The sequence below is a fragment of the Lacerta agilis genome, chromosome 2 (genome assembly GCF_009819535.1).
Source record: "Lacerta agilis isolate rLacAgi1 chromosome 2, rLacAgi1.pri, whole genome shotgun sequence".
Lineage (NCBI taxonomy): Eukaryota > Metazoa > Chordata > Lepidosauria > Squamata > Lacertidae > Lacerta > Lacerta agilis.
The window spans coordinates 65,698,209-65,723,707 of NC_046313.1; the positions used below are offsets into that span (position 1 = coordinate 65,698,209).

The 25,499-nt window shown below is 49.9% G+C and overlaps 1 protein-coding gene across 4 annotated transcripts in view; it reads left to right on the forward strand.

Annotated features, from left to right (window-relative positions):
- The window catches only part of DBN1 (drebrin 1), a 44,006-nt gene that overhangs the window by 15,124 nt on the left and 3,383 nt on the right, over positions 1-25,499 (forward strand). The window contains exons 2-11 of one of the 4 annotated variants that reach the window (XM_033140469.1): positions 12,894-12,949; positions 13,934-14,046; positions 15,984-16,058; positions 17,070-17,216; positions 17,722-17,799; positions 18,160-18,311; positions 21,426-21,489; positions 21,773-21,832; positions 22,425-22,536; positions 24,744-24,887. In XM_033140469.1, the coding sequence (XP_032996360.1) occupies positions 12,894-12,949; positions 13,934-14,046; positions 15,984-16,058; positions 17,070-17,216; positions 17,722-17,799; positions 18,160-18,311; positions 21,426-21,489; positions 21,773-21,832; positions 22,425-22,536; positions 24,744-24,887 (1,001 nt within the window). The remainder of the gene's footprint in view (positions 1-12,893; positions 12,950-13,933; positions 14,047-15,983; positions 16,059-17,069; positions 17,217-17,721; positions 17,800-18,159; positions 18,312-21,425; positions 21,490-21,772; positions 21,833-22,424; positions 22,537-24,743; positions 24,888-25,499) is intronic. The other 3 variants (XM_033140467.1, XM_033140466.1, XM_033140468.1) reach the window with 3 other exon arrangements.

Below are 25,499 nucleotides of genomic sequence, written 5' to 3' on the forward strand. Positions count from 1 at the left end.
ACTGCTAGGTTGGCAGGAGCTGGGACCGAACAACGGGAGCTCACCCCGTCGCGGGGATTCGAACCGCCGACCTTCTGATCGGCAAGCCCTAGGCTCTGTGGTCAGGCCCTCCAAAATTGATAAGCCCATGTCAGTCGCCCCCCCCCCCAAAAAAAAGTTTCAAAAATAAATGTTTACTTTTTCTCTGCTAGACAGAACACTAGGCTAGATACCAGCTGGGTGAGACCATTTCTAGAAAGCAGAACTGGGTAATGCCATTTTTAGAAAGTAAGCCCAGTTCAAACACTACTAGGCTCTGTCCTAAAAAGCTAATGCCTTCCCTGTATCCTCATCCTCAAGTTGATTCAAGATGAAGGAGACCAGAACCTGCCTTTCTCTTTGTTCCAGCACAACCCTTCTGCTTTGTCCATTTTTCTGAAGTTTTGATGGTTCTACCAAATTTTACTTTCTACTGTTTGCCTCACTGTGTGTTAATCTTCCTCCTGCTTCTCCTCCAATACGCATTTCAGCCCTTATACCAAGGTGAAGGGGGTGGGTTGTTAGCCAGCCCTTCTGCCCCTAGATGTCTTTGTTGGCACTGAGATTTCCTGGATAAGGAAATAACTCATTTAATCCAGCTTTCCCAACTGGGTTACTGCCTGGATAACAGGGTTGGGTTTTTTCCTTTTTTTTTTTCCTTTTTTTTTTTTTTTGGAGGATGACACAGGTACACGATGTGGAGTCCAGCATATAATGAGGAGTGCAATAGATCATGTCATGGGCGGTAATTAATCACTTCCCCCGCTGCTACTCCTGCAGCAGCCACCAAACCCACAGTACTTTCCAATGCAGTCGGTGTTCTTTCCTGGGAAAAGAATCTCAGATTCCTAGCAGTTGAACTGAGTGGGTTGAGTTCTGGGGAACTACGATTCTTCCCCTACCTTCAGCAAGAGATAACTCTCGCTGGGGCGACGTCATCTGGCAGGAGCCCAGTAAATTAGTAAGCAGAACTCGTTACCCTTCTGAAAACCACATTGTCTGGAAAGCCCCTAAATCCCCTTGCTTTCTGATGCGCTCCCACCCCGAGTTGCCCTGCCAGCCCCTGGTCCGTTGTTTCTTCGTTCTGCAATGCCACATGCGCCGACGTGCTCTTTGTCGGTGTTTAGCTGCCTATGTTGGTTCAGCCTCATTGTTACCATCAAAACGGCAGCGACTTCACGCCTGCGAGGACATTCCGCCCAACTAATCTCTGGCTTTTGATTCCATGTTTGTGTGTGTAATATATAGTATAATTTGAGGGCTATATATATATCTCATTTGTAAGCTGGAAGCCAACATGAAATAATATGGCCCAGGCTGAGGTTGAAGGTGTTCTTTCCTCTTCTCGGTGGGCTGTGAGGACACTCTAAGGAAGGTGAGTCCCCCCCCGCCCCCCCGATTGCCGTGTATGTCTTTCACAGTGCTGGACCTTCCGTGAGCCCTGGAACCGCAATCGCACAATTTCCCTAAGGAACCTGCTTTCACAGGGAGTGTGTCCAGATTCCAAGAGGAATCCGCAATGTGCATGCGAGCTAATGAATTCTCCAGGGACAGAGTAATTCATACTGATAAACCCCGAGCACAGATTGATGTGGTCCCCATCTCCTAAGCCATATAAATCTAGGTAAGAACCCCACAGCCACTTTCTCACTTGCTATTGACCCTGGTGAATATCCATTAGGATGCTAGAGGTTCCTGAGCATCAGAATACCCCTATAGTTCCTTAACCAGTGAGATATAACTATACAGGACAGATATTATACAGGAAAGCAAGGACATCCTCATTGCCTTTTCCTAGCTTCCTCAACCCTTGTTGGCCTCCAGTCCATGGCATCTTTCCCATCTTGCCACCTTCTGGAGCTGGCTTTGAGTATCCTGGCATGTTTGCTGGCGCTGCCTAAGAGCCTGCGTGGGCTGGGCCAGTAAGATATGTGCCCACCAAGGGGACTCGAGTTCACATCCTGCCTTTGTCGCTTGCTGGGCCCAGAGGTATGCTTGATCACGGTCTTCTCCGAAAGCAGCTGCAGCTACATTCCCGGAAAGAGCCTGGTCCTGAGCTGCCAATTAGTGGATTTGGCTTTTTGGATTAGAGTCAATCTCATTTGTGCCATTATCTGCGTCCGGCTCCCTGCAGTGTGGCTGTTGCCTTGCCTAGCCAGCTATGGGAAGGCTGCTGCATGGCACTATGCCTTCCCACTATGGGGATGGTGGCTGTACGACCCTTGCAGGATAAATTGGGTTTGGTGTGAGCCAGAAGCTTAGCATCCCACTATTAAGCTGCCTTTTATGTTGACACCTCTTCTTCAGTCCTCTGCTATTCCCACCTTGGACAGCTTTGTTGCTCCTTTTCCATGCCAATCCCTGCCCCTGCTGTGCCACCCACGGCTCTCTCCCCAGAGTTCTTCCAGGGAGGCATGAGCTTTGCAGAAGCTGAAAAGTATGGCCATGAGTGTGTTAGGTTCTCTTGCCAGTGGTTAACTCATTAGATTTTTTTGTCTTCATACATGAGGGGCTGAGAAGGGATTGTCCATAGCTTGTTTCCCTTCTGTCCTGGCTTGGGCTGGGTGCAGTGCCCACCTAACACAGAAATGGTTAGCCAGCACATTATCCTTCCAGTGTGTTAGTTGGTGCTGCTGCAGCTCTTCTGGTGCATTCGCTGAAGGTGGGGAGAAGAGCAATGGGGCCTTGCACCTTTTCCAACAGCACTAGCACATGCTTGTTCCTGGATGGGGGGAAGGACCCACCAACTCTGAAGGCTTTGGATCATGGATGAGGAACATGAGGGCCTTCCAAATGTTCCGGGACTCCAACTCCCATCAGCCTCAGCCAGAATCACCAATGATCATGGTTGATGAGAGTTGGAGTCCAGGAACATCTAGGCAGCCACAGGGTGCCACCCCATGGTTCAGTTGCTACAGTTTGGGGGTAGGTCTTCTATAGCCCTCTCTCCATATAGGTTGCCCCTGAATGTTTCCCTGTGAATCTGGTCAAAGGTGGAGCTCACGGGCACCACACACGACTTCAACAAAAACCTGTTTATCAGATGTGCATTTGCAAAGGTAATGCAGAGGGAGCTATTTGTAAGGGAGAAACAGCTGGGGTGGGGTGGGGGGTGCCTAACGCTACCTGGAGATGCTAATTTCTCCCTTATATACCCTGGGGTGCAGGATGGGTTGTTTTTCTTCCAGCTGGTTTTCTAGCCTCTGATGTGGAGGAAAAAGCAGGGGGGGGGACTGTTGGGGGCAGGGGCAGAACTGGCTTGCATCAAGTCGGCACTGAAACACCAGTTTGCAATGGAGAAGAGATGTTGGCTGGAAGGGGTAGAGTCAGCCCCTACCAATTCTTCCCTGAAAATGCCCCTGCCTCCTGAAAATGAATGTTACAGGGCAGAGACCCCGGTGTTTGCCTTGCAGTGGGCAGTTTCGCTCCAAATTGCTTCGCAGCGTCTTGCGACGGATGGTGCTATGCGCGCTTGATACCAAAGATGTATAAATTATATTGCGTGGAAAATAAATTATGCAAATCAAACTATTTACATTCTTCTATTTTGCATAGTTCCCCTTCTGCAATGAGCAGGTTCTGAAAAGGATTTAGAGTCCTCTGGCAAGAGCTCGGGTGGCGGAGAACAGAAGTGGGAAGGGATCTGAGAGAAGGGGGAACAGGGGGCTTGGAGCGGGTGGGCAGAGCGCAAGGAGGTAGGTGGCGCCATTTTGATATCCTGCACACACCACTAATCGGCAGAAGTGCAGCCTGACTATGAATATCAGACTCTGCCGACATCATTCCAAACGTGTGTCTGCATTCATGAGAGCTAGAACCTTTTGGTATTCTTAAAAAGCAGCTTGCTGGCAAATTCTGCGTATGTGCAGAATGCACATTATGCTCTCGTACCCAGAGTTTACAAAACCCAGTATCCCTTTTGAAGCATACCCAGTGATGGGGTGGTTTTGCTACATGAAGCAGAGCCAAGTGCTGTGAACACACATATGCCTTCTTTGTTTTCAGTCTAACATCTTAAAAAGTCCTGCTGATGAACCATTCATCAGTTCCTGCTTTCATCAGCCATCACCACCATGGCAGAAGCTGATCACCCTTCTGCATAGTGTTTTCCTTGGGTACATAGATGCAGGAATGTTGATGGGCAAACCAGAGTGCTATACTGTATAGCTCCTGGTGCATTTCCTGTTTTTTTCCGAGAGGTCTGAACTCACTTGCAACAGTAATCACAAGCAGGAGAGAAACTCTGACAAAACCATTTAAAGCTGGGTTAGGGAACCAGATTCCTGGGGATGGCATGTGGTCCTTGCCCTGATTTCAGGCAGCCTTCAACATCCTCCAGCCCTTCTGCCTCCTGAAGCCCCTCTTCTGTTCTCCAGCACACTGTCCATCTGTCCACCCCCCATGGCATAAACACCTTGGCATTGCTTCTGCTTTGGGAAAGGTAGAGTGGGAATGGGGTGGTACAAAAAGAGTGCTATGCCCCCACCCGCTCTTGATGATGGCTCTGCCCACCATTGGCTGTGGCCCCTGTTTGACTTCTCATGTGACCCAATGAACCTTCATCAGAAGAAGGTTCGCCACCTCTGATTTAAAGCAATGAAATGGCCTCTGCTCTCCATGTCCCCATTGCAGATGTTCCACACTGTTTATACTACACAGGAAGCTGGTAAAGTTTCCAGAAGGCAGCCTATTGACATTCTGGCACAGGATCTAGTCAAAGAGAATTAGGGCACTTTCTGTTTAGAAAACAAAAAGGGGTTGTTTGTTTTTTTAAAAAAAATTGCTGACAGTTGTATAATTTATCAGGTTTTTGTGTCCCACTTTTCCTCCAAGGAACTTCGTGTACAGTAGAGGCTGGTCCATAAGAGTGAATAGGGCTTCGCCCCACTAATCTCAGTCTGGCCTCAGCCAAACCCCAAAGCTCTGGTTCCATCTACTGTTGACCTCCTGTCCTTTGCCCTACCCATCTCAAAGGGCATCAGCTTCCATTGTCAGTGTGGTATATGGAAGGTTATCCTATTCAATCCCCTGAGGTGTATAAACAGTGGCCAACCCCAATTTGCTTAGGATAATATGGTGATAAATAACAGAACAGTGTAGTTCAGCCTTGCCCAACCCATCAGCTCAAGCCACAGTGACTGATGGGAGTTGTAGTCCAAAACATCTGGAGGGTGCCAGGGTTGGCAATGCTTGTATAGTCTCTCCTGTTTCTGAAATTCTTGCTATCTGAGGGTATAAAGTGAAAACCAGTGTGGTAGCATAGGGGGTTTGAGTGCTGGGCTTGGATAAAGGAGACCTGGGTTCACATCCATATCCAGCCAAGCAGCTCGTTGGATGGCCTTTAGCCAATCATCCTTACTTGGTCTGCAGTGTCTCCACAAGTTCATTAATGAGGATAACACCAGATAGCTCATATATAGGCTGCATGAGCTCCTTAGAGCAGAGTTGTGGAATCTCTGAGCATTCTTGACACACCAAGGGTTCCATTTTGATGCCAAGTCAATCAGCAGATACCACTCATTGACACCAACTGATAAGCAGAAGGATAGGGTTTAATTCTGCAATGGCTTAGCAGTTGGCCCTGCTTGGCTGAGTGAAGGGGTTTGCCTTTAAATCCCTGCTAAAACAAAAACAGGGGTAGAGAATTAGCTACACGTTGCTGCTTCCAAGGTGAAATCCTGACTTGGGTACTTCAAAGCACCAAATCACCCAATGACATACAATTGACAGGTGGGCAGCCCCATAGAGCCAAAAAGGTTATCCAGCTCTGCCTTAGAGCAGAAGTTTTCAACCCTTTTGAGTCCACGGCTCCCTTGACCAACTACAGTGTGGTGTAATGGTTAAGAGTGGTAGACTTGTAATCTGGGGAACCGGGATCGTGTCTTCGCTCCTCCGCATGCAGCTGCTGGGTGACCTTGGGCTAGTCACACTTCTCTGAAGTCTCTTAGCCCCACTCACCTCACAGAGTGTTCGTTGTGGGGGAGGAAGGGAAAGGAGAATGTTAGCCGCTTTGAGACTCCTTCGGGTAGTGAAAAGCGGGATATCAAATCCAAACTCTTCTTCTACATTCTTTCTGCGGCACCCCTATGGGGCTCAGGAGCCCAGTGATGTCACCCCTACAGAGCTGGTGGTCTCTTCTTCCTTTTTGAACACCCTTCCTTGTGGAGTGTTCCCTCAGCCTCCTCCCCTCTCCTTGGGAGTCCTCTGAGCAGCTGCTGCCCCAAAGAGAGGTGCGGCCTCACACTGCCCCACAGGGGCCTGGGAAGAGGATGCCCCCAGCCTTAGTGGCCCAACGGAGACTGGCCAAAGGTGAATGTGAGGCCAGCACCTCACCTTGGGAGGCAGCAGTGGGCACTGCTGGGCCTGCCTGGCGGAAAGGCTCCCCTTCAGCACTGGGCACTCAGCTCCCAGGCAGGCCTTGCAAACAGCAAGCACAAGAAAGGCCAGTGCAGTGCCTGACTGCCTTTCCCTGCCACTAGTCTGTCCATTCCCAACATCAAGGGCTGGTGGACTAGCTGACTGGGCTCCCTCATCCACTTGCTTGCTTAACTCCAAGGCCACCTCAGTTCCTTGCAACCAGCACCCCCTGGCCAGCCCCAGAGACACCATCCGCCTGCTGAGCTTGTAGCCAGGGCTGCTGCAACAAACAGCTGTGCAAGCCTTTGGGAGGCATAGATGTGAGAGGGCATCAGAGGAGGGATGGAAGGAAAGAAGGACAGAAGCCAGTGTTGCCCGTGGCACCCCTGACAATCATTCAAGGCACCCCCAGGGTGCCACGGCACACTTGTTGAAAACAACTGCCTTAGAGGAAGGGCAGGCATAAGAAGCTTCCTCTATATAAGGTCTCTCTATTTGTCCTTCCAGCTCAGTATGTGTTTACTTTGACTGGCAATGGCTCTCTGGGGGCTTCTCCAGGCAGACTTCTTCTTCCATCATCTGCTATCTGACTCCTGGAGAAGCCAGGAGTTCAACCTGGGATCATCTGTGTGCAAAGCATGTACTCTACAGGAGTGTCCTTCAACCTTGCGTGCCCAGATGTTATTGGACTACAAGTCCCATCATCCCTGGCCATTGGCTCAGCTATCTGGGGATGATGGGAGTTGGAGTCCAACAACAAATAGGCACCCAAGGTTGAAGAAAACTGCTCTATATCACAAAGCCATGGCCCCGCCTGTCGGAATGAGACAGATAGATAAATAAATTCAGTGTATGCTTCATGTGACTTCATGTCTGCATAAGCCATAGTTACCAGACGTCCTTTGTTTCAAGAGATGACCTTTATATCAGAGCATCATAGCTGTATTGAACAGCATAGCATTGGCACCACAGTCCCCAAGTCTCTTCCCTTGTCCCTTAAAAAAAATCCTTTGGCAAATCAATTGCAATACTGTTTATAACATCATTCTCATTTAATCTCATCCAAACATTTGAGTGTCCCTTCAGGTTGTTTGGATAAAAATATGCTATTCTGAGAACCAACAGGCAGCTTACTTTTGGCTGACGTGGGTGCTTTCAGCACAAGATGAACTGTCTAACCATTTGCTGTATGAAAGGCAGCAATAGCCAGTAATAAAACGCTGCTTATAATGCTATGAAATGCTGATGGCTTTGGAAGGCTGAAAAGACACATAGGCAAATATTCCTTCCCAATTTTACGAAATCCATGGGTGCCCTCTTTCATCCAGCTCCATAGATGCGTAGAAGAAGCTTAAGAATTGGGTTTATTTTTTCTGTAGGTTTCTTTTCCAACACCTCCTTAATACACATGTAGTAGGAGCTTAAGAATAGTATTCTTCTCTCCCGCCCCTGCCCCCATCAATTTGGCTGAAGGTACAGTCAAACAACAGATGTCATGTTTTTTCCAGTTTGGTCACTGTAAAAAGTAAAGGACCCTTGGGTGGATAAGTTCAGTCAAAGGCAACTATGGGGCTGCAGTGTTCATCTTGCTTTCAGACCGAGGGAGCTGGCGTTTGTCCACAGACAGCTTTCTGGGTCATGTGCCCAGTATGACTAAACCGCTTCTGGTGCAACAAAACACCGTGATGGAAGCCAGAGCACACGGAAACGCCGTTTACCTTCCTGCAGCAGCGATACCTATTTATCTACTTGCACTGCTTGCTTTCAAACTGATAAGTTGGCAGGAGTTGGGACAGAGCAACGGGAGCTCACCCCATTGCAGGGATTCGAACCGCCGACCTTCTGATTGGCAAGCCCAAGAAGCTCAGTGGTTTAGAACACAGCGCCACCCGCGTCACAGTAACCCTCCCTGAGTCATGAAATAAAAATGCTGAGCATCCTCTATTCTTACTATGGCAAAATAAAGACCTACCAATCAGCAACCTCAGCCCAGGTACAAGACCAGATTTAATCAATGGGAAAAGCCCCAGAGAGGGGCAAAGCTTACCCCAAGCTGTACCTCTTGCCATATTCCTCCAAGGAACATGGCAGCAGGGCCGTCTTAGAGGGATCGGCCGCCGTGGCACGGCGATCCCTCGGCGCCCCCGGCATGCCGCCTCTCCGCCCGCCTCCCTCCCACGCTGGCCGCCCCTCGGGAGGGGGGGTGGGCGAGCGGGGGGTGAGGGGCGTAGTGCTGGAGCGGAAGTGTAATCTGGTGGGGTCTCTCTTCTGTCAGTGGGTTGGAGGTGGGGGCCTTGCCTGGTTGCGGTGGGCAGCCCAAGAGCTGCATTCTTTTCTGTGGACCCTTCCAAGGCCTACATGGCAGCAGTAGGCAGTTTATTGTGTGGAAACTACAAAAGTAAACACACCCAACTTTATTCTCCGTCCAGGCAAGCAGGAGGCGTTATCAGCACACATCTCTGCCAGGCAAAAAGCACACTGGGGGTGCAGAAGGACCAGAAGGAGAGGCCTAGAGGGCTGTATTTGACCCACAGACCCGAAGTTCCTCACACCTGCTAATAGGTTGAGGGTGTTGTGGAAAACTAAAAAGGTGACTAGATTCAGGTACTTGGTGCTGAGCCTGATAATCTTTAAAGTGAGGGCTCAAAAGCAGTAATCAGGAAGAGGCCTTACCAGGCCGCTAGACCCTGGCAGGGTGCCAGGTGCTGATGGCAGCCTTGCTCCCTCCTCCGATATCAAAGGACTAGTCTTATCACAGAGAAACAAAGAGATAACCGATGTTGTAAGCAGCTTCTGCTAAAGCCAATATTGTGATGACATGCGGCTGTGGAAGGTTTGGGGCCAGGGAGTAAAGGTGACCAGTTTATGTTGGGAGTTGAAAACATGTGTCAGGCCTTCTGGATGAGGCCAACAGGCCCATCTAGTCCAGCACCCTGTCCTTGCATGCCTCCAAGCGGGACTTTCGTGCAAGAGCCCTCTGCCCACCTGCGATTCCCGGCAACCAGCATCCTTCCTCCTGCCGGCGGAGTTCCCCTTCCGACTCTAGCAGGATTCTGGCCCAAGGAACCGAGGTCATATGGCGCCCCGGCCTTTACTGGAATGCAAACAGCCAAAGAATTTGGCAGGTCAGCAGATGGGAGCACATGATGCCCAGGAAGAGACACAACTCAGCAAACTCCCACTGTAAGCTGTGGAAAGGCCGGGCAGAGAAGGCACCTCCCGATTTGCCATGAGAGGATGGCGGTGGGTGCGCACAGGAGGAGCAGCATTTGGGGCCAGCTGCCAGCAAATACCTCCCCCTTCCCTCCCACCACCACCACCACCCAGCCTCCCCTGTAAATCACCTCCTTCCTCCTCATATGAACTGTGTCCCAGCTGGATGGCAGTGTGGTTGCCATGGTGACACAGAGATGCTGGTTGCTTTGATAAGCTGAGGGAATTCCCCCCCCCTTTTTCGGTCTCTTCGCCCACACAACCTGGACCAATTCTCCGTGCTCCTTCCTTCCCCCTTCGCATGAGGTCTCGAAATGAGGTTGCAAAGAGAACAGAACCCCCGTGTGCTCTCCTAGGGTGTGAAAGCCTTCGGTTCTGATTTCTGCTGGCTGATTGGCAAAGGATGGCGGGAGTGGCTATACCCCAGCAGAGATGGAAGAGAGGGTGGTATCTTGGAGACGGTTTCCATGGAGGCCCCTTCACACAAGCCCTGATGGCTCATTGATATGCTGCTACTGCTGCTTTAATTTCACTATTTCTCCCTCTCCGCCTCTTAACACCCCACCCCACTCCACCCCTCACATTCTTATTGGGCAGCAGGCAGTTCACTGCCAGAAGTGTGAGTGGGTCTTACTCCCCCTGTGGGTAACAATCATACCATCCTGGAGGGGTGAGGCCTCTGCTGCAGCGCATTCATTTCTCCCCATTTAGCAGAAGCCCCTCCCTCATCCATTTGCATGTGGCCTGTGGGCACATGCAGCATTAAGGAGACAAGGGGATATATGGGCGGAGGGGGATCTCTCTCACTTTAGCACAAAGCACCTGGAACTGATACCAACGGAGCATCTTTCTCCAGCGCGGCCTCTTGCGCATCAACGAAAGAGAGGACAAAGGCAGGTGCTGATTTGCATTTTTAAGAACCGTGTTCTAATAGTTTTGTAGGGAAGCAAATTTAGAAGTAATTCACTGTAATTTAAATAGAAATACAATACAGGCAACTCCCCATTTACGTTCCGAGGCACCACGCATTTAAGTGCAATTGTGTAATGAGAACACAATTTGAAAAAGCCTGCAAACACCACATTCGCTCCCTCCGAACCTTGCTCAAGCTCCCCACAGGCCTCGATGCAAAGGCTTGTGGGGTTGCTAAGCACTGTTTTGTGCCATTTTTGTGCTTCTTTAGGGCTATTTTTGCCCCCTTTGTGCCACTTCTGTGTTGGCGGTGATTGTGCCTGCCCAGAGGCGTAGTGCAGGGGGCGGGGCACACCGGGCACCACACCGCGGGGAGTAGCACTTATCATGGGGCCTGCAGCGTGCCCGAGCCACACACATCTCTCGTGGGAGTGACACAGTGGCTCAGGCGCCTGCAGGCTCCGTGCTGCCCGAAAAAGCAACACGGGCCTGCTGGGCACAGGAGCAGAACATGGCTCAGGCTTTGGGATTCTGCTGTGCCCTGCCCCTTCCCGCCCCGCAGGCACCACACCCACCCACCCACACACCATCTTGGGGTTCTTTTGTCTTTCAACCAGACCTAGACCTAAAGACCTTCCCAGCAGAGGATCCCCTCAAACAGAAGACTGTCCCCCGTAATGTAGGAGATGTAGTACACCCTCTCTTCATCGCTCTTCCCTGCTGTTTCTCTTCTGGAAGTGAAGTTGGGGCGGATGTACCAGCTGAAACCTTGGGAATGTAAAACAAAAAGGGCGGGCAGGATGGGATGGGGGCTTTGTTCTGGGCAGGCTGAAGGAGCAGCCGTGTTCTTTGAAATGCTTGCTCTACATCATGTCGTGGGGGACTGGACATGCTGCAATAACCCACTAGGGGCCGCTTGTCTGTGGAGACTGATCCACCAGTGTAGGGAACTTGCCTGCCTTGGTGATATCAAATATGGCAGCCTGCTTGCTTTACCTACACAAGTTGACAGCAGGAACTGAGAGCCCAGCCGGATTCTGCATGCATGCACAGGGTTGCATCTGCTTGGGTGAGGAACTTTAGGCCCCATGGCTGAATGCAACTCTTCTAGGCTTCTGTATGTTGCCCTCGTAGCTCTCCCTATGCCCTCACTGGCCCTCCTTCCCACCCAAGTGCTTTTCCCTGGCTGGAATGAGTCCTTGAAGCCTGAGAATGCCTCTTGCTAGTCTGGGATGAGTGTGTAGAAACAGGCAACCCAAGTGACCAGGAGGCTGGAGAAACTCCCAAATAAGGAAAGATTACAACATTTGGGTCTGGGGCTCTTTAGCTCTTTAGTGGCAGAAAGTTCAGAACAGACAAAAGGTCTGATTCAGCAGAGCTTTTCTTAGGAAATCTACTGAAAATAGTTTAATTCAAATGACTCTACGTCTGTGCATGCACACAAACCAAATATAGCCCATCTGGGAATCACACATGAGACAGGCAGTTTGCTGTTGCTCAAGGGCATTTTTAATTTATCTGCTCCAGGCGTGCTCCAGGAGGCCTGGTCCTCTGAGGGTGCCTGCTGCCCAATATACTTGGTGCTTTCTATAAATAATTCTCAAATTTGTGGAATGTGCCTCTTTAGGACCCCGGAGCATGCTGTGGATCTTTCCCCACTAACCAAGACACTGGTAGGTGTATCACTCTATGACAGTGAACATCATCTTGGATTTGTGTGGGTGACCCAATTATTACTTCTCCATGACTCCAAATGTGATTTGGAAGGAAGCAAGTTTGGAAATATCTGTTGCTTTCTTTCTGTTTCCTGGGGCACGGCTTTCAGAGGGGTTGAAATATATTATGTTTGTAATGCAAGTTCTAGGCTTTCTCTGGAATGAGGGGTGTTCTCCGGACAAGGCATTGTTGTCCTTTACTCAGGGCTGTGTTTATTGGGCATCATGTGCACACACCACACAAATACAGAATTCAGCATCCTGAGGGTCAACTTTCATTTTATTAAAATAGTATTTATTGTGTTGGTCCATAGACCATACCAGGAAACTTACGTTTTATTTTAAAAATGAAGTTTGTATACCTTGGGGGCTAAGAAGAGTGTGTATCTATCCCACCAAGATCTCTGAAGCCCCACAACAGCAGTGACTACGTGGTTGGGCTTTGTGGTTCTGTGCTGTTCGTCTCCCTGCTGCTCGAGGGCTACAGGAGCAGAACCAGTTCGGCAAAATAAGCCAACATGTGCAAATCTGCTTAATCCAAGCCCTAGCCTCCAATTTTAGCTAGCACTATATCTGCATTTCCTCGGTGCTGGAATTGTATAGTGAAGTATTTGTGCGGTCCTGCCCTTATCTGTACATGCTTCTCCTAACCTGTTTGTGTGATTCTCTGACTTGCAGGGCTTTGTATACTTACGAAGATGACTCTGATAACCTGAAACTGGCTGCTTCAGGAAGTGAGTATTCCCTTGCCTCCTTGCTGGGCAACCTTATGTTGCTTAGCTGATCCAGTCCTGGCAGTTCTCAGTGCTCCACCAAACTTCCCTCTCCTAAAACAAAAACAAAAAACAAGAATCCCCTTTTTTCTTTTTAAAATATATTTCTATTAAGTTTTACATAACAAATTTAAATTCAAACACATCATTCACCTCTTCAATTAGGATTCTCTGAATCCCTTGACTTCCCTCCACCCTTCCATGGTTATCATTATCAATTTTTTCCCCTTCTGCTTATCTTATTTTCTCTAATTTGTTTTTAAAAAGTAGTAATTCGTTTTTCCATAATTTTTTTGTATATTACAAACATTACTCAAATCCTGCCAAAGTTTTTATTTGTTTACATTGTTCTCTTAAGTACATTGTAAATTTTTCACATTCCTTCTTAAAATTATTCTCTTCCTGGTTTCTGATTTTCCCAGTCTGTTTCACCATTTCGGCATAGTCCATCATCTTCATCAGCCATCCCTCTCTGGTTGGAACTTTGTCTTCTTTCCATCTCTGGGCCAGTAGTATCCTCACTGCTGCCATCGCATACATGAATAGATGATGACTAAAAATCCCATTTTTTCCAACAGGGTTAGCGTTGAAGTGGTATGGGGTGGGGAGATAAATGGCCATGAGCTGTGGCAAGGGCACACCCAGTAAGTTGAGAGATTAGTCCCTTTTATCATGTGTTCCCCTGTCTACCCACCTGAAGGGTCGAAGTTCAGTGCTATATCATCTGCTTTGCATGCAGAGGTTCTTGGTCCAGTCCCTGGCATCTCCAGATACAAAGAGTCCCTGCTTGAAACCCCAGAGAGCCTTCTCCAATCTGCGCAGACCATACCAAGATAGATGAACCAATGCCCTGGCTCTGTGAAAGGCAGTGCCCGCCTATCATGTCCATAAGGGAAAGAGCAGTGTGGCCTGTGTCCCATAAAATCTGTCTCTTTGCTTCTTCAGCTGGCGGCCTACAAGAACTCTCCAGCCATTTTGAGAACCAGAAAGTGATGTACGGATTCTGCAGTGTCAAAGACCCTCAGGCCACCCTCCCTAAATATGTCCTCATTAACTGGGTAAGTCCAAGAAGAGTCTGGGAGGCAGCTTGCTCTGTGCTGAAGGGGAGCAATATTAAAGTTGACTGAGCCACACAAAAAGAGGACCTTGGTACTGCATAGGAAGGGAAAGTTCCACCAGTTACAGCTTTTCCTCCCACTATGGTGAGAAAAGCCAGACAAGGAGAAATTCAGCCTTCTTTATGAACAGGAATCATCTCGGCATCTGGAGCTGGCAGCCGTGTACAAACTAGGGTGGAGAATGGGCCGGGTTGAATTATCTGAAACAGCTAAGTATTTCTCAAACCTGGGTCTCCAGCTGTTGTTGGACTACAACACCCATCATCGCTAGCTAGCAGGACCAGTGGTCAGGGATGATGGGAGTTGCCGTCCAAAAAAAGCTAGAGACCGAGGTTTGAGAACAATGAATGGCGAAGGCTGATGGCAGGTCACTGGTGACTCAACTGTAGGGCCTAATCGTGCACAGTATTTTTCTACCTAAAGATAATCTCTGTGTAGGAAAAAGCACCAGCCCATCATTTGTGAAGGCTGGCACGAGTGCTGTTTGGGCTGTGAATACAGGGGCACATAAAGCTGGCTGGCTCTGATGAGGCCTGTAATGTGGAGGTTGGTCTTTCTAGCAGAACCCTTGCTGACAGTTGGTTTCCATTTATTTGTCTGCACTGCCCTCTAGTGGAACAAATTCCATTTTCCTTAATGAATCTGAAAGGGTTGACCACTCTTACGCATTGGGCTGGCTCCTCCTTCCTACTTTCTGTCCAGACTTGCTTCCTATCCTACCTGACATATCCCAGCTTGTGACAATCTTTAAATACTGCTTTTGTGGAAAGTTCCTTTTACTAGGCCTTTTTTAAAATGTCTTTGTAGAAATATGGGTTTAACAGTCTGAACCAGCTGCCTTTGGCCTGATGCCCTCCAGACATTTTGAAATAATATTTATTTATTTATTTATTTATTTATTTATTTATTTATTTATTTATTTATATATCCCGCCCATCTGGCTGGGTTTCCTCAGCCACTCTGGGCGGCTCCCAGCAGAATATTAAAAACACGATAAAACATCAGACATTAAAAACTTCAGATGTCTTCCTAAAAGTCAGATGGTTGTTTATTTCCTCGACATCTGATGGGAGGGCGTTCCACAGGGCAGGCGCCACTACCGAGAAGGCCCTCTGCCTGGTTCCCTGTAACCTCACTTCTCGCAGTAAGGGAACCGCCAGAAGGCCCTCAGAGCTGGACCTCAGTGTCCAGGCAGAACTACAATTTCCAGCATCCCTGTGTATTGGCCATGGTGGCTAAGGCTGATGGGACTTGTAGTCCAAAAGCATCTGGAGAGAACCAGGATGGGGAAGGGTGACCTAAAAGTAGAAACACACTACGAAGTGCTGCCCAGGTTCAGAAATGAACAACAAATATCCAGCCATTTGGAAACCGCTGAATATCGCTACTAGCCCTAGCAAGACCCCCTTTGCTTTCTTGCAAGGGTGAGATCTACTGTGAAGGAGTATAAGATGTACTCTCTGCGTCATTTCCCAGTCCTTAACAAAAAGACACCAAAAAAAACCCTGCCAAGCATTGATGCTCCAGGACTTGGAAGAAGCTGCAGATTTAGGCATGTGGGGCAGTGTTGCTTCCCTACCTTGTTGGCACAGTGATATGTTTGGTCTACATCTCATCCAAAATTACCGAGGAAGACCTTTCTGCAGAGAAAATCCTTGCTGCTCTTGCTTTCCATTCAGAAATTCACAGGAATGTCCCGTTTTCTTGTGTGTTGGTGCCACCCTTGCCCTCCTCCTTCTGAGCTCCCCAGATGCTCTCCCAAGTAGCCTGTGTCTCTATGTGCATGTAGAATAAGCTGCTGTCTGCTGCTGTCTCACGAGAGTGGCGTCTCCCAGCACTAACCTTCCCCCCTCCCTGTGCACCTTCATGCCTGGCAGGTGGGAGAGGATGTAGCTGATGCCCGCAAGTGTGCCTGCGCCAGCCATGTGGCCAAAGTCGCGGAATTCTTCCAGGTCAGTGGCAAACTGTTTGGGTAAGGGTGCGCGGGTGGGAGCGCCTAAGCAACAGTCGGTTCCCATCTTGTGGAAAAGGGATTTGGACTTTGTGCAAGAGGGAACATGGTTCTCCTCCAATGCAGGGGTGGAAAGACCTGTGGCCCTCCAGATGTGGACAGAGGGTGTAGCCCAATAACATCTGGAAGGGCACAGGTTCCACATCTGTGATGGGCAAGGAGTATTGATCGTGAGTTGTTGGCAGGAGACCTGTGCCAGCTGTTGGGTCTCCGCTGTTGTCCTCCGGGGCAGCTGCCTTAAATTCTTATCTGACTTCCTGCTCAATGCAAAATGCAGCTTCAATTGGGGCGGTGAACCTGAGGTCAGCGTGCCAGATGTGGCCCTCCAGCCCGCTCCGCCCAGCCCTTGGGACTCTTCTTAGTCCTTGCCCCTCATCAGCCTGGTTTGTGGCTTTCTAAAGTGCTTTTGCCTGGCTGGTATATGTCCTTGATCATGCCTCCTGCTTGCGCAGTTTAGGTAGTGGGTGCACAGCTGGGTGTAAGCCCCTGGCTTTTGTGTGGCTGGAGTAGAGCCTGCTCTACAAAGGTAAACGTCACACATCCTTTGCCCTGCTTGCTTTTGCTTCTGGCCCTGCCCATCACTGGCAAGCAGCCCCCCCCTCCAAAAAAAAACTACCCAAGAGGGAATGCAGGCTCTCTCTGAAAGGGGTTCCCCGCCTTTGAAGCTACAGTATCCCTGACAAATATGCTCACCCAGACTCCCCTTTAAATAGCTCCATTGGAGGAGAGCCCACCACCTCCCAACACAGTCTTTGTCTATTGTCCAGCAGCTCTCTTACCAGTACATAGGAAGTGTCTTCTGGTGCTGAGCTGAAATCTCATTCCCTGCAATTTCCACTCGTTGGCCCTAGTCCTGCTCCCTGGAGCCACAGAGGGCAGACAGGTCTATTCCATCTTCTGCAGCTTGGTGGCCGGACCCTCGTTTTTCAGTGTGGTTTGAATGTCTCAACAGGGTGTGGATGTCATTGTCAATGCTAGCAGTGTGGAAGACATCGACCCAGGAGCCATTGGGCAGCGGCTCTCCAACGGCCTTGCCCGCATTGCCAGCCCCGTGCTGCACCGTCTCCGCCTGCGTGAGGATGAAAATGCACAGCCGGTGGTAATGCTTCTTCTTTGCCATGCCCCCCCCCCCTTTTCCCTTGCTGGGGAGAAGCAGCACTAGCCACTTCTGGGTTTGGGTGTGGCTGGTCTGCTGAAAGCAGTTTCTACTTAGGGCAGCCTTCCCCAGATTTGGACTACAGTTCCCATCAGCCCCTGCCAGCATGGCCAGGGACTAGGGGAAGATGGGAGCTGTAGTCCAACACCATCTGGAGGGCACCAGGTTGGGGAAGGCTGTTGACGCAGGGTAAGTAAGATGGTTACAGTGGAGTGGATGTTTCAGTTAGCAATAATCGCACCTCAGATTAACCTCACTGGCTACGATGGGTGCACTGCAAATCCTCCATCATACGTTATAATCTGCCTTGAAGAATATTCTGGTCAGTTACCCCCATGCATTGTGAAACACACCAGGGCAGTGAGAACCTGGCAAGTTATCTTGTTATCTGTGTGTCCTCATTCACACATGTACACATCTCTCTCCTGATTTGATTTCTTCGTTCCAGGGCACCACCTATCAGAAGACTGATGCTGCTGTGGAGATGAAGCGACTCAACCGGGAGCAGTTCTGGGAGCAGGCCAAGGTAGAGAGGTTTTACCAAGGAAGCCCTGTCCCTGGGAAGGTCAAGTGTGATTAGCTATCACTCTATCTATCTATCTATCTATCTATCTATCTATCTATCTATCTATCTATCTATCATCTCTCTCTCTCTCTCTCTCTCTCTCTCTCTCTCTCTCACACACACACACACACACACACACAATCTGTGATTAGCTATCACTCTATCTATCTATCTATCTATCTATTTATCTATATCTATCATCTCTCTCTCTCTCTCACACACACACACACACATGTACGTCTTTCCTTACCTTCATCCCTGTTCCAGCCCTTCTGTGTGAAGTGCAGCACCTACCCTCTTCCTCTTTTCTGTCCCTTGCAGAAAGAGGAGGAGCTGCGCAAGGAGGAGGAGCGGAAGAAGGCCCTGGATGAGCGGCTGCGCTTTGAGCAAGAGCGCATGGAGCAAGAGAGGCAGGAGCAGGAGGAGCGAGAGAAGCGCTACCGGGAGCGCGAGGAGCAGATTGAGGAACACAGGCAAGGGACGGCCGGGAGGGTCTGGCCGTGGTGTTGTCTGTGTGCAAAGGGAGCCAAGGAGGCAACACGGGTGGTTCCTTAGCAAGCCAAGATGGGCAAATATCGGTTCATCCCATGGGAGGGAGAGGGCTCTTGTGCTCTAATCCTGCTTGCAGGCTTCCCATCAGCATCTGGTTGGTCACTGTGAGAACAAGATGCAGGACTAGATGGGCCTTTGACCTGATCCAACAGGCTCTTCTTAGGTTCTTTTCTGCAGCAGTGTTGGGTTTCGTTGTCCACTACCTTCCAGCAGTGTCATATGCTGGGTGTGGGATGTTATGAGGTCTTCCATCCTTCTTGCCAGTCATTACTGGGTAACGGGATGGTTGTCTGTGTTATTCCCCCTTCTCCTAAGGTGGGCATCAGTTGTTCCCCATCCTTTCTTGGATTGGTCATACAAGGACGCCTCTTCCGTGTTGCTTCCTTGTTGGAAGCAAAAGTGGCCCTGTTTCATTGGCTGCCCTGTTGCTCCTCCCTCTGTTTGGATAGACCTAAGTGCCTCTTGGTCCTTCCTGAATGTTATGCCACCAGTACTGATGGTGGTGAGAGTCTGCTTGAACTCAGCAGGATTATTTAGTGAGGTTGGAGGTATATATCAGCCTCACCTCTTGCTGTTTTGAATTTAATTGCTCACGGAGCCATATACATGTTTACTGAATGTATTGCGCTGGTAATAGCTGTTTCCTCCAAAACATTCCTAGGAGGTAGGTTCAGCTGGGAGCTAGCGGCTGACCTAAAGTCATTCAGAGCGCTTCATGGGTGAGTGGGGATTCCTCTCCACAATACCAGTGGTTTTCAAGCTGTGTTTCATGGGATCTTGGGGTTCTTTGAAAGCCAGTGAAGACCATTATTGGCAGGCAATTCTCCCTGAAAAATGGCTTGCCCACCGCTGCTGATTGTTCTCTGCCATGTTATGTTGGAGCACAGACTTGCACTTCACACAGAGTAGAGATGAGACCGCAAAGTCCTGGCACAAACCTGAGTATGTTCTTTGGAAGGATTTCATGGCAGATGGGGGGGGGGGCTAAGCAGCTGAGTTTGGAAAGAGCTCTCTCCGGGAGTCGAGTGCGGGAGAAAGCCACTGCACAGCAGCACCCTGGCACAGTGCCCTTTCCCAGTTGTTTGGTCTCCCTTGTTGTTGTAGGTTCATCCAAAGCTTTCAATTTACAACAACAACAACAACAACATATTATTAATAATAATAATAATAATAATAATACCCCGCCCATCTGGCTGGGTTTCCCCAGCCACTCTGGGCGGCTTCCAACAAAATATTAAAATACAATAGTCTATTAAACATTAAAAGCTTCCCTAAACAGGGCTGCCTTCAGATGTCTTCTAAAAGTCTGGTAGTTGTTTTTCTCTTCGACATCTGGTGGGAGGGTGCCTCTACCAAGAAGGCCCTCTGCCTGGTTCCCTGTGACTTGGCTTCTTGCAGCGAGGGAACCGCCAGAAGGCCCTCGGTGCTGGACCTCAGTGTCCAGTCAGAACAATGTTTACTTCTTCTGATGACAGAAGGATTGGCTGCTTTGGTCAAAGCCATACCATTTGCCCTGTGTCCTACCAGAATAGATTGAAGAAACATCAGAAATTATAGGTCTTTGCCACCTCCGGCATATTCATTTGGGGACAGAGGGAACCATGCAACAGTAGCCAATGTGCCTTTAATGGTTTCATATTCCATGTGTGCAATAAACAGTTCCTGTTCTGTGATTTCCTAGGTTTATCAGGACTTCTGCAGCTCTTTGGAGGGCTGTGTGTGTCGGATGGCAGTGCTGTTTCATAACTGCTGAATGATGACAGTCTCTGAAGTGAAGCACTTAAATCAGTTTGCATTTGCATGAGTGGCAGTGATGAAATTTTAATAGAGAGATAGACTGGACCCAGCCTGGGCAGGACATATTTGTGCATACTCTCTCATGTTGTGGTTTATATCCGAAGAGCTACGGTAGGCTGGATTGAGAGTACAAACACGTCGTCATTCTCATACACAACAGTAGCTCCTAGGTGAACAGGCAGCAGACAGAATGCCAAATGGTAGGATAACAAATTGGAACACCTTGGTGAGCTGACAAGGTATGGAATGCAATAGGCTAACATGTAAAGTGTAACACCTAAGAAAGGAAGCTCAGAAGGTAACCGTTTAAAGGTGGGAGGCAGAAACTGGATGTGATTTGCAACTGGACACCCTTGCAAAACATGGAGTGACAGAGGAGGCAGGGCGGCTCCCAGAACACAAGGCATAATAGCCCCTCCAAACATCCTTTTTATCACACAATCATGATGATCTGTGCTCAAGATGGTATCAGGGCAGCTATATGTGATTCCGCTTTCAATGTTGTTTGGGCCTGCGAAAGTTCAGAGGTGGACATGCTGCTTCATTTCCAGCTGGTGCATGCCCCATCGCTTCCTGCTGAAGTCCTGCAGCTTCTGGGATGGGCGGGTTGTCCTGCTTTGGTTGTGCTACAGCAAAAGGGTCGATGGCAATAATGCAGTAGCACATGCAGTAACATTGCCAAACAACTCATAAAGCGGAATGATGTATGGACGGTCCAGTGTAAATCCACGGCTAATGTGTTATTATTGCATCAAAGACACGTTGCAGAAAATACCCACGGAGGGGGGGGGGGAGGCCATGCTATCTGGAGGCGCCCAAGAGATTTTCCTGCTTGCTGGCAAAATAGGCACAGAGCAAGCTTTAGAGTGGGCTCTAGAGACCAGTGAAAATGATTTAAGAGGCCTTGAAATAAGAGGTAATGGGGAAATGGTGCATAATAAGGATTAAGTGAGGGTGCAACAGCAAATTTCAAATATACACAAGTTTGGAATAAAGCTGGAGGTCAGACGGTTCTCCATGGTTCCTGAATGGATAAGGCTCTCTTTTGACTGGTTGGCTACTTCCTGCTGCTTTGCGAGGATGGGTGGGGTATTATTATTATTATTATTATCATTATTAATGTTAAATATTAGAAAGCCAAGTCCGCCTGCGGTCTGTCCTGCCCAGGCCCCTGCATTCCAGTACTGGGATCTCTCAAGCTTTCTTTTCTTCCTTCTCCTCCTTTCCCTTCCCATCAGGCGAAAGCAGCAGACCCTGGAGGCAGAGGAAGCCAAGCAGCGGTTGAAGGAGCAGTCCATCTTTGTAAGTGATGCTTCAAGAGCTTGGGGGAGGATTGCCCAGTTGTGCCACTGGCTCCCCCAAGGAGGTTGGCAGAGGTAGGGATTCAGCACCAAGGCTGGCTGGTGACATTGGGGACCCACTCTGCAGCCAGGGTGAGGACGCCTTGCTGCCCAAGAGCTCTTCCTCTCTCCAGCTTTGTGGTAGGTCAGGAGAATAACAGTAAAGCAAACAGACAGACAGACAAATGTAGGGTCTTCTGGTGTGGTTGAGGTGCCCTGGGGCTGACGCTGACCTCTCTCCCTAGGGGGAGCAGGAGGACGACGAAGACAGGCAGCAGCCCAAAAAGTCTGAGTCAGAGGTGGAGGTGAGTGCGGCCCCGGGGCACAGCATGCGTTGTGTAGGCAGCAGGACCTCCATGCACCCTACAGGGCTGTTGCTGCATGAGGGTTGTCGCGTTTGTGTGTGGAGAGTTTTGGCAGGGAGGGGGAGGCCTTCAATTCTGGCGACTGTTGTCCTGTGGAGAAGCTGGAGTGTGCTGTTGATGAGCGGAAGTCTGTGCTTAAGCAAGGCTGGGCATCAGTTCTCTCTCTGGGGAGCAAGGCGGGATCCCGGCTGTCCTCGTCTCTCCTCCTTTGCTTACATACATGTTCCATTTTGTCAGAAGAGGAAGACAGATTGTGGTGCTGTCACTTTTTCTCTACCCACCCCCCCATCACTGTGGGCCATTGCTGCTGCTGCTGCTGGGGTGGGGGGTGGGGAGGGGGCATGGGGTGGGGAACACTGTTTGTGTGTGGCACGTATCATGTTTTGTCACTGTTGCCCTGGCAGCTGCATGGGGAGGGGCAGCGCTGGGTGTGAGGGGGTTCAGGCTGGGTTTATGACGGGGTCTGTGTAGGCCTGTGGACTGGGCTGCCTTTGACCGTCCTCTCTCGCCTCTTCCCCTCGCATCCTGACAGGAGGCGGCTGCCATCATTGCTCAGAGGCCCGAGAACCCCCGCGAGTTCTTCAGGCAGCAAGAGCGAGTGGCTTCGGCCAGTTCAGAGACACCCCCGCCCATCAACAGAACAGGTAGAGAGCCCTCACCGACGCTTCTTCAGGCAGGGAGTACAGAAAATGGGGAAATGAGGGTTGGTGGGGAAGCGGTTGGGAAGATTTCAGCAACCTGGTTTTTGTTTTGTTTTTGTTTTTGAATGGAAGGTGGGGCAGTATACATCTCAGGGCAAGGCAGTGGGAGCATCCAGACACTTGGAAATGTCTGCCATGGGTGATATGAGCAGATATTGGGGGGGGGGGGTGTTTAAGGAAGCAAAAGCAAAACGCAAAAACCTCAAAAACATGACCAAAGGTCAGTTGAACACAGAATGAGGTGCAGAGAAGAGAGGTTCCCTGCTGCTAAGTCTCACCATTAAAAAAAACAGCCAGCATCCTATGAAAGCCTGAAAAGTGGCAAATGCCTAACTATAACAAAAGCCTTATGTCCTTTCATATAACATATAACCAAGTTTTGCGTCCAATAATTTGATTAGGTGTTGTTGTTGGATATATATAGTCTAGTTCATATCTATTTCATTGTCCAAAACGGCAACAGTTTTGGACAACAGTAGAAATGAGATCTTCAGGTTTATACTAAGTCATTATCTAGCACATGGGGCTTAGAGTGAGACATCTGTGGGGCAGGTTGTCCTGCCTTTCTGTTGTGCAAGGCTCACAATATTGCTCCTGGATCAGGGGTTGCTGCTGAAGCCAATGCCACACAAGGTGTGTGTTTCTGGGCTGTGGATCAAACCTAGCATAGCTTGATTTTCAAGACAGGGTCTGGGGGATCATCTGTCTTTGAGGATGCTATAGTGAAGCTCTCACCCTTTGAGAATTTAACGTGGAAGCAAAAGATCCTTTATCGTGTAGTCATTGATGTACAAAACGTTCCAGCCAGTCATCACCACACCCTGCTTTCATGGTGCCTGGATCCTGCAGACAATTGGCTTCCCTGATGCGAAGTTTCCAAGTGGTGTCCATGCAGCAAAGTGGTCCTCCATCACCTCAGTTGCATCATCCCAGTATGCAAGTGGGTCTGATGTTAGCTAGGCAGTAGGAGCTCTCAGTGTTACTTATCGAATTGGCCACCCTTGTGGGCGATGCTCAGGCCTAGCAACCTGTTTCTGCCCTTGACAGTGCTGTCTGAAGAATGGTACTGCTGGGGTGGGCAGGTGAGCAAAGGGACACTAGGAATAAGCCAATGTAAACAATCCTGCTGCAGTTTTCATTGCATCAAGCGAGTCTGTGTCTCTGTAGCCAGGAGGGAGAACCTGTGGCCCTCCAGGAGGTGTTGAGCTCCTTCAGCCTCAGCCAGAGTGGCTGATGATCAGAAGGGTTGGGATATGTAGCCTGATATTGTCTGGGAGGCCACAGGTTTCCCTATGGAAGGAACCGGACAAAAAGAAAGCCGGGGCAGCAGCAGTGGGTGAGATTTTCTCTTGTACTCCCTCCCACCCCAATTCCTGGCTGCTGCTTAGGACACACTTCCTTGGCTGTTTGTGAGTTTTGTACAGCACACCAGACCTGAGTAGGTCGCAGAACCTCCAGGCATTGTTTTGGCAAGAGGCGCAGAGACTCGGCGCTTTGTTTGCAGCAGCCTCCATGGGTGGTTCATGCTAGAGAACTCCTTTGCACCTCTGCTGTGGCTTCTTCTGGCTCCTTGGGCTGCCCACTGCAGAGGATGGAGCAGCTGTGACTATCCCTGCCTCAGGGCTAAGGCGTGAACTCTGCTCTCTGGAGCCCACTGCATTACGGCTTTGGGTTCACTATTCTGTGTGATAGTTTGGGTCGGCTCTCTATTGGGGACCAGGTTGCCAGTTGATGTAGGGACCTTGGCATGAACTCGTCTTCCCCGGCACCACTTGCGTATCCTGCGTCTGAGCTTCCTCTTTCTCTCCTGCTTCACCTTCTTGCACCGCCCAGCTTTCCTGATGCCATCCTGTTCCACACTGCTCTATCCTGGCCCTTGTGCCCACCCCCAGCCACTGCCTTTGCTTTTCCCCAGCCCCCCACCCTGCACTGCTGCCCCCAGGAGCCTCCTCCCACCCTCCTCCTTGCCTTTGCAGAGACCCGCCTCCCTCACAGTCTTCCCCTGCCTCCCCAGCCCCTCACGTGGGCCTTGCTTGCCCAGTGGCATGAGCAGGGGGGCGGGCGGGAGATGGAGTGGGCAGCTGGAGGGGAGACTGATCATTCTCTTCTGCTTTCTCTGTCTCCGTCCGTCTGTCTTGTCTTTCTCTCAGCAGGTCGTCTGCACTGTCCTTTCATAAAGACACCTGACAGTGGGCCGCCTTCCTTCTCCTCCTCCTCCTCCTCCTCCCCTCCACGGACTCCCTTCCCCTATATCTCTTGCCACCGCACACCAAACCTCTCCTCCTTCTTCCCATGTAGGTAGCCAGGCCCCGGCCGGGCTTTGGGGAGTCGGTTGGGGAGGTAGCTGCTTTGGGGGCCTTGCCCACCTGCCCCCGCACCTTGTACCTTTGGCCACACCCAATCTCACTCCGCAGGCATCTCTGAAAGGAAGGACTAAGAGTCCATGAGTGTCCGAGAAACACTGGCCCCACAGACTGGACCAGGGAAGACTCAGGGCGCGGCCTGCTGTCTCTCATGCTCACTGCATGGCAGGAGTGTAGCCCCAGAAGAGCAGAGAGGGCCCTAGCGTTATGCTTCGGCAGCTACCACCCTCGGGAGGGCTGGCTTTGTATATATGACGGGAACTTCCCCTTTGGCGCCCCACATCTATGCCCCTGCCCGTTCACCTTTTAAAAAACATGTTCGGTTAGGTAGGCCGCAACAGGGAATTCTCAACATCAGTAGCTACACCGTAAATCCAAGCATGGATTTGCAGGCCAGTGTATTGATGCCCTATAGGCAGGGTGGAGGCAGTGAACAGAGAGCCTCAAATGAAAACTAGTTAGGCCGATTGTGATTGTAGAACAGAGCATCCATTTCCCCAGATTAGAAAAGGGGGAGCCTAAATCTATGCAAACAGAAGATGA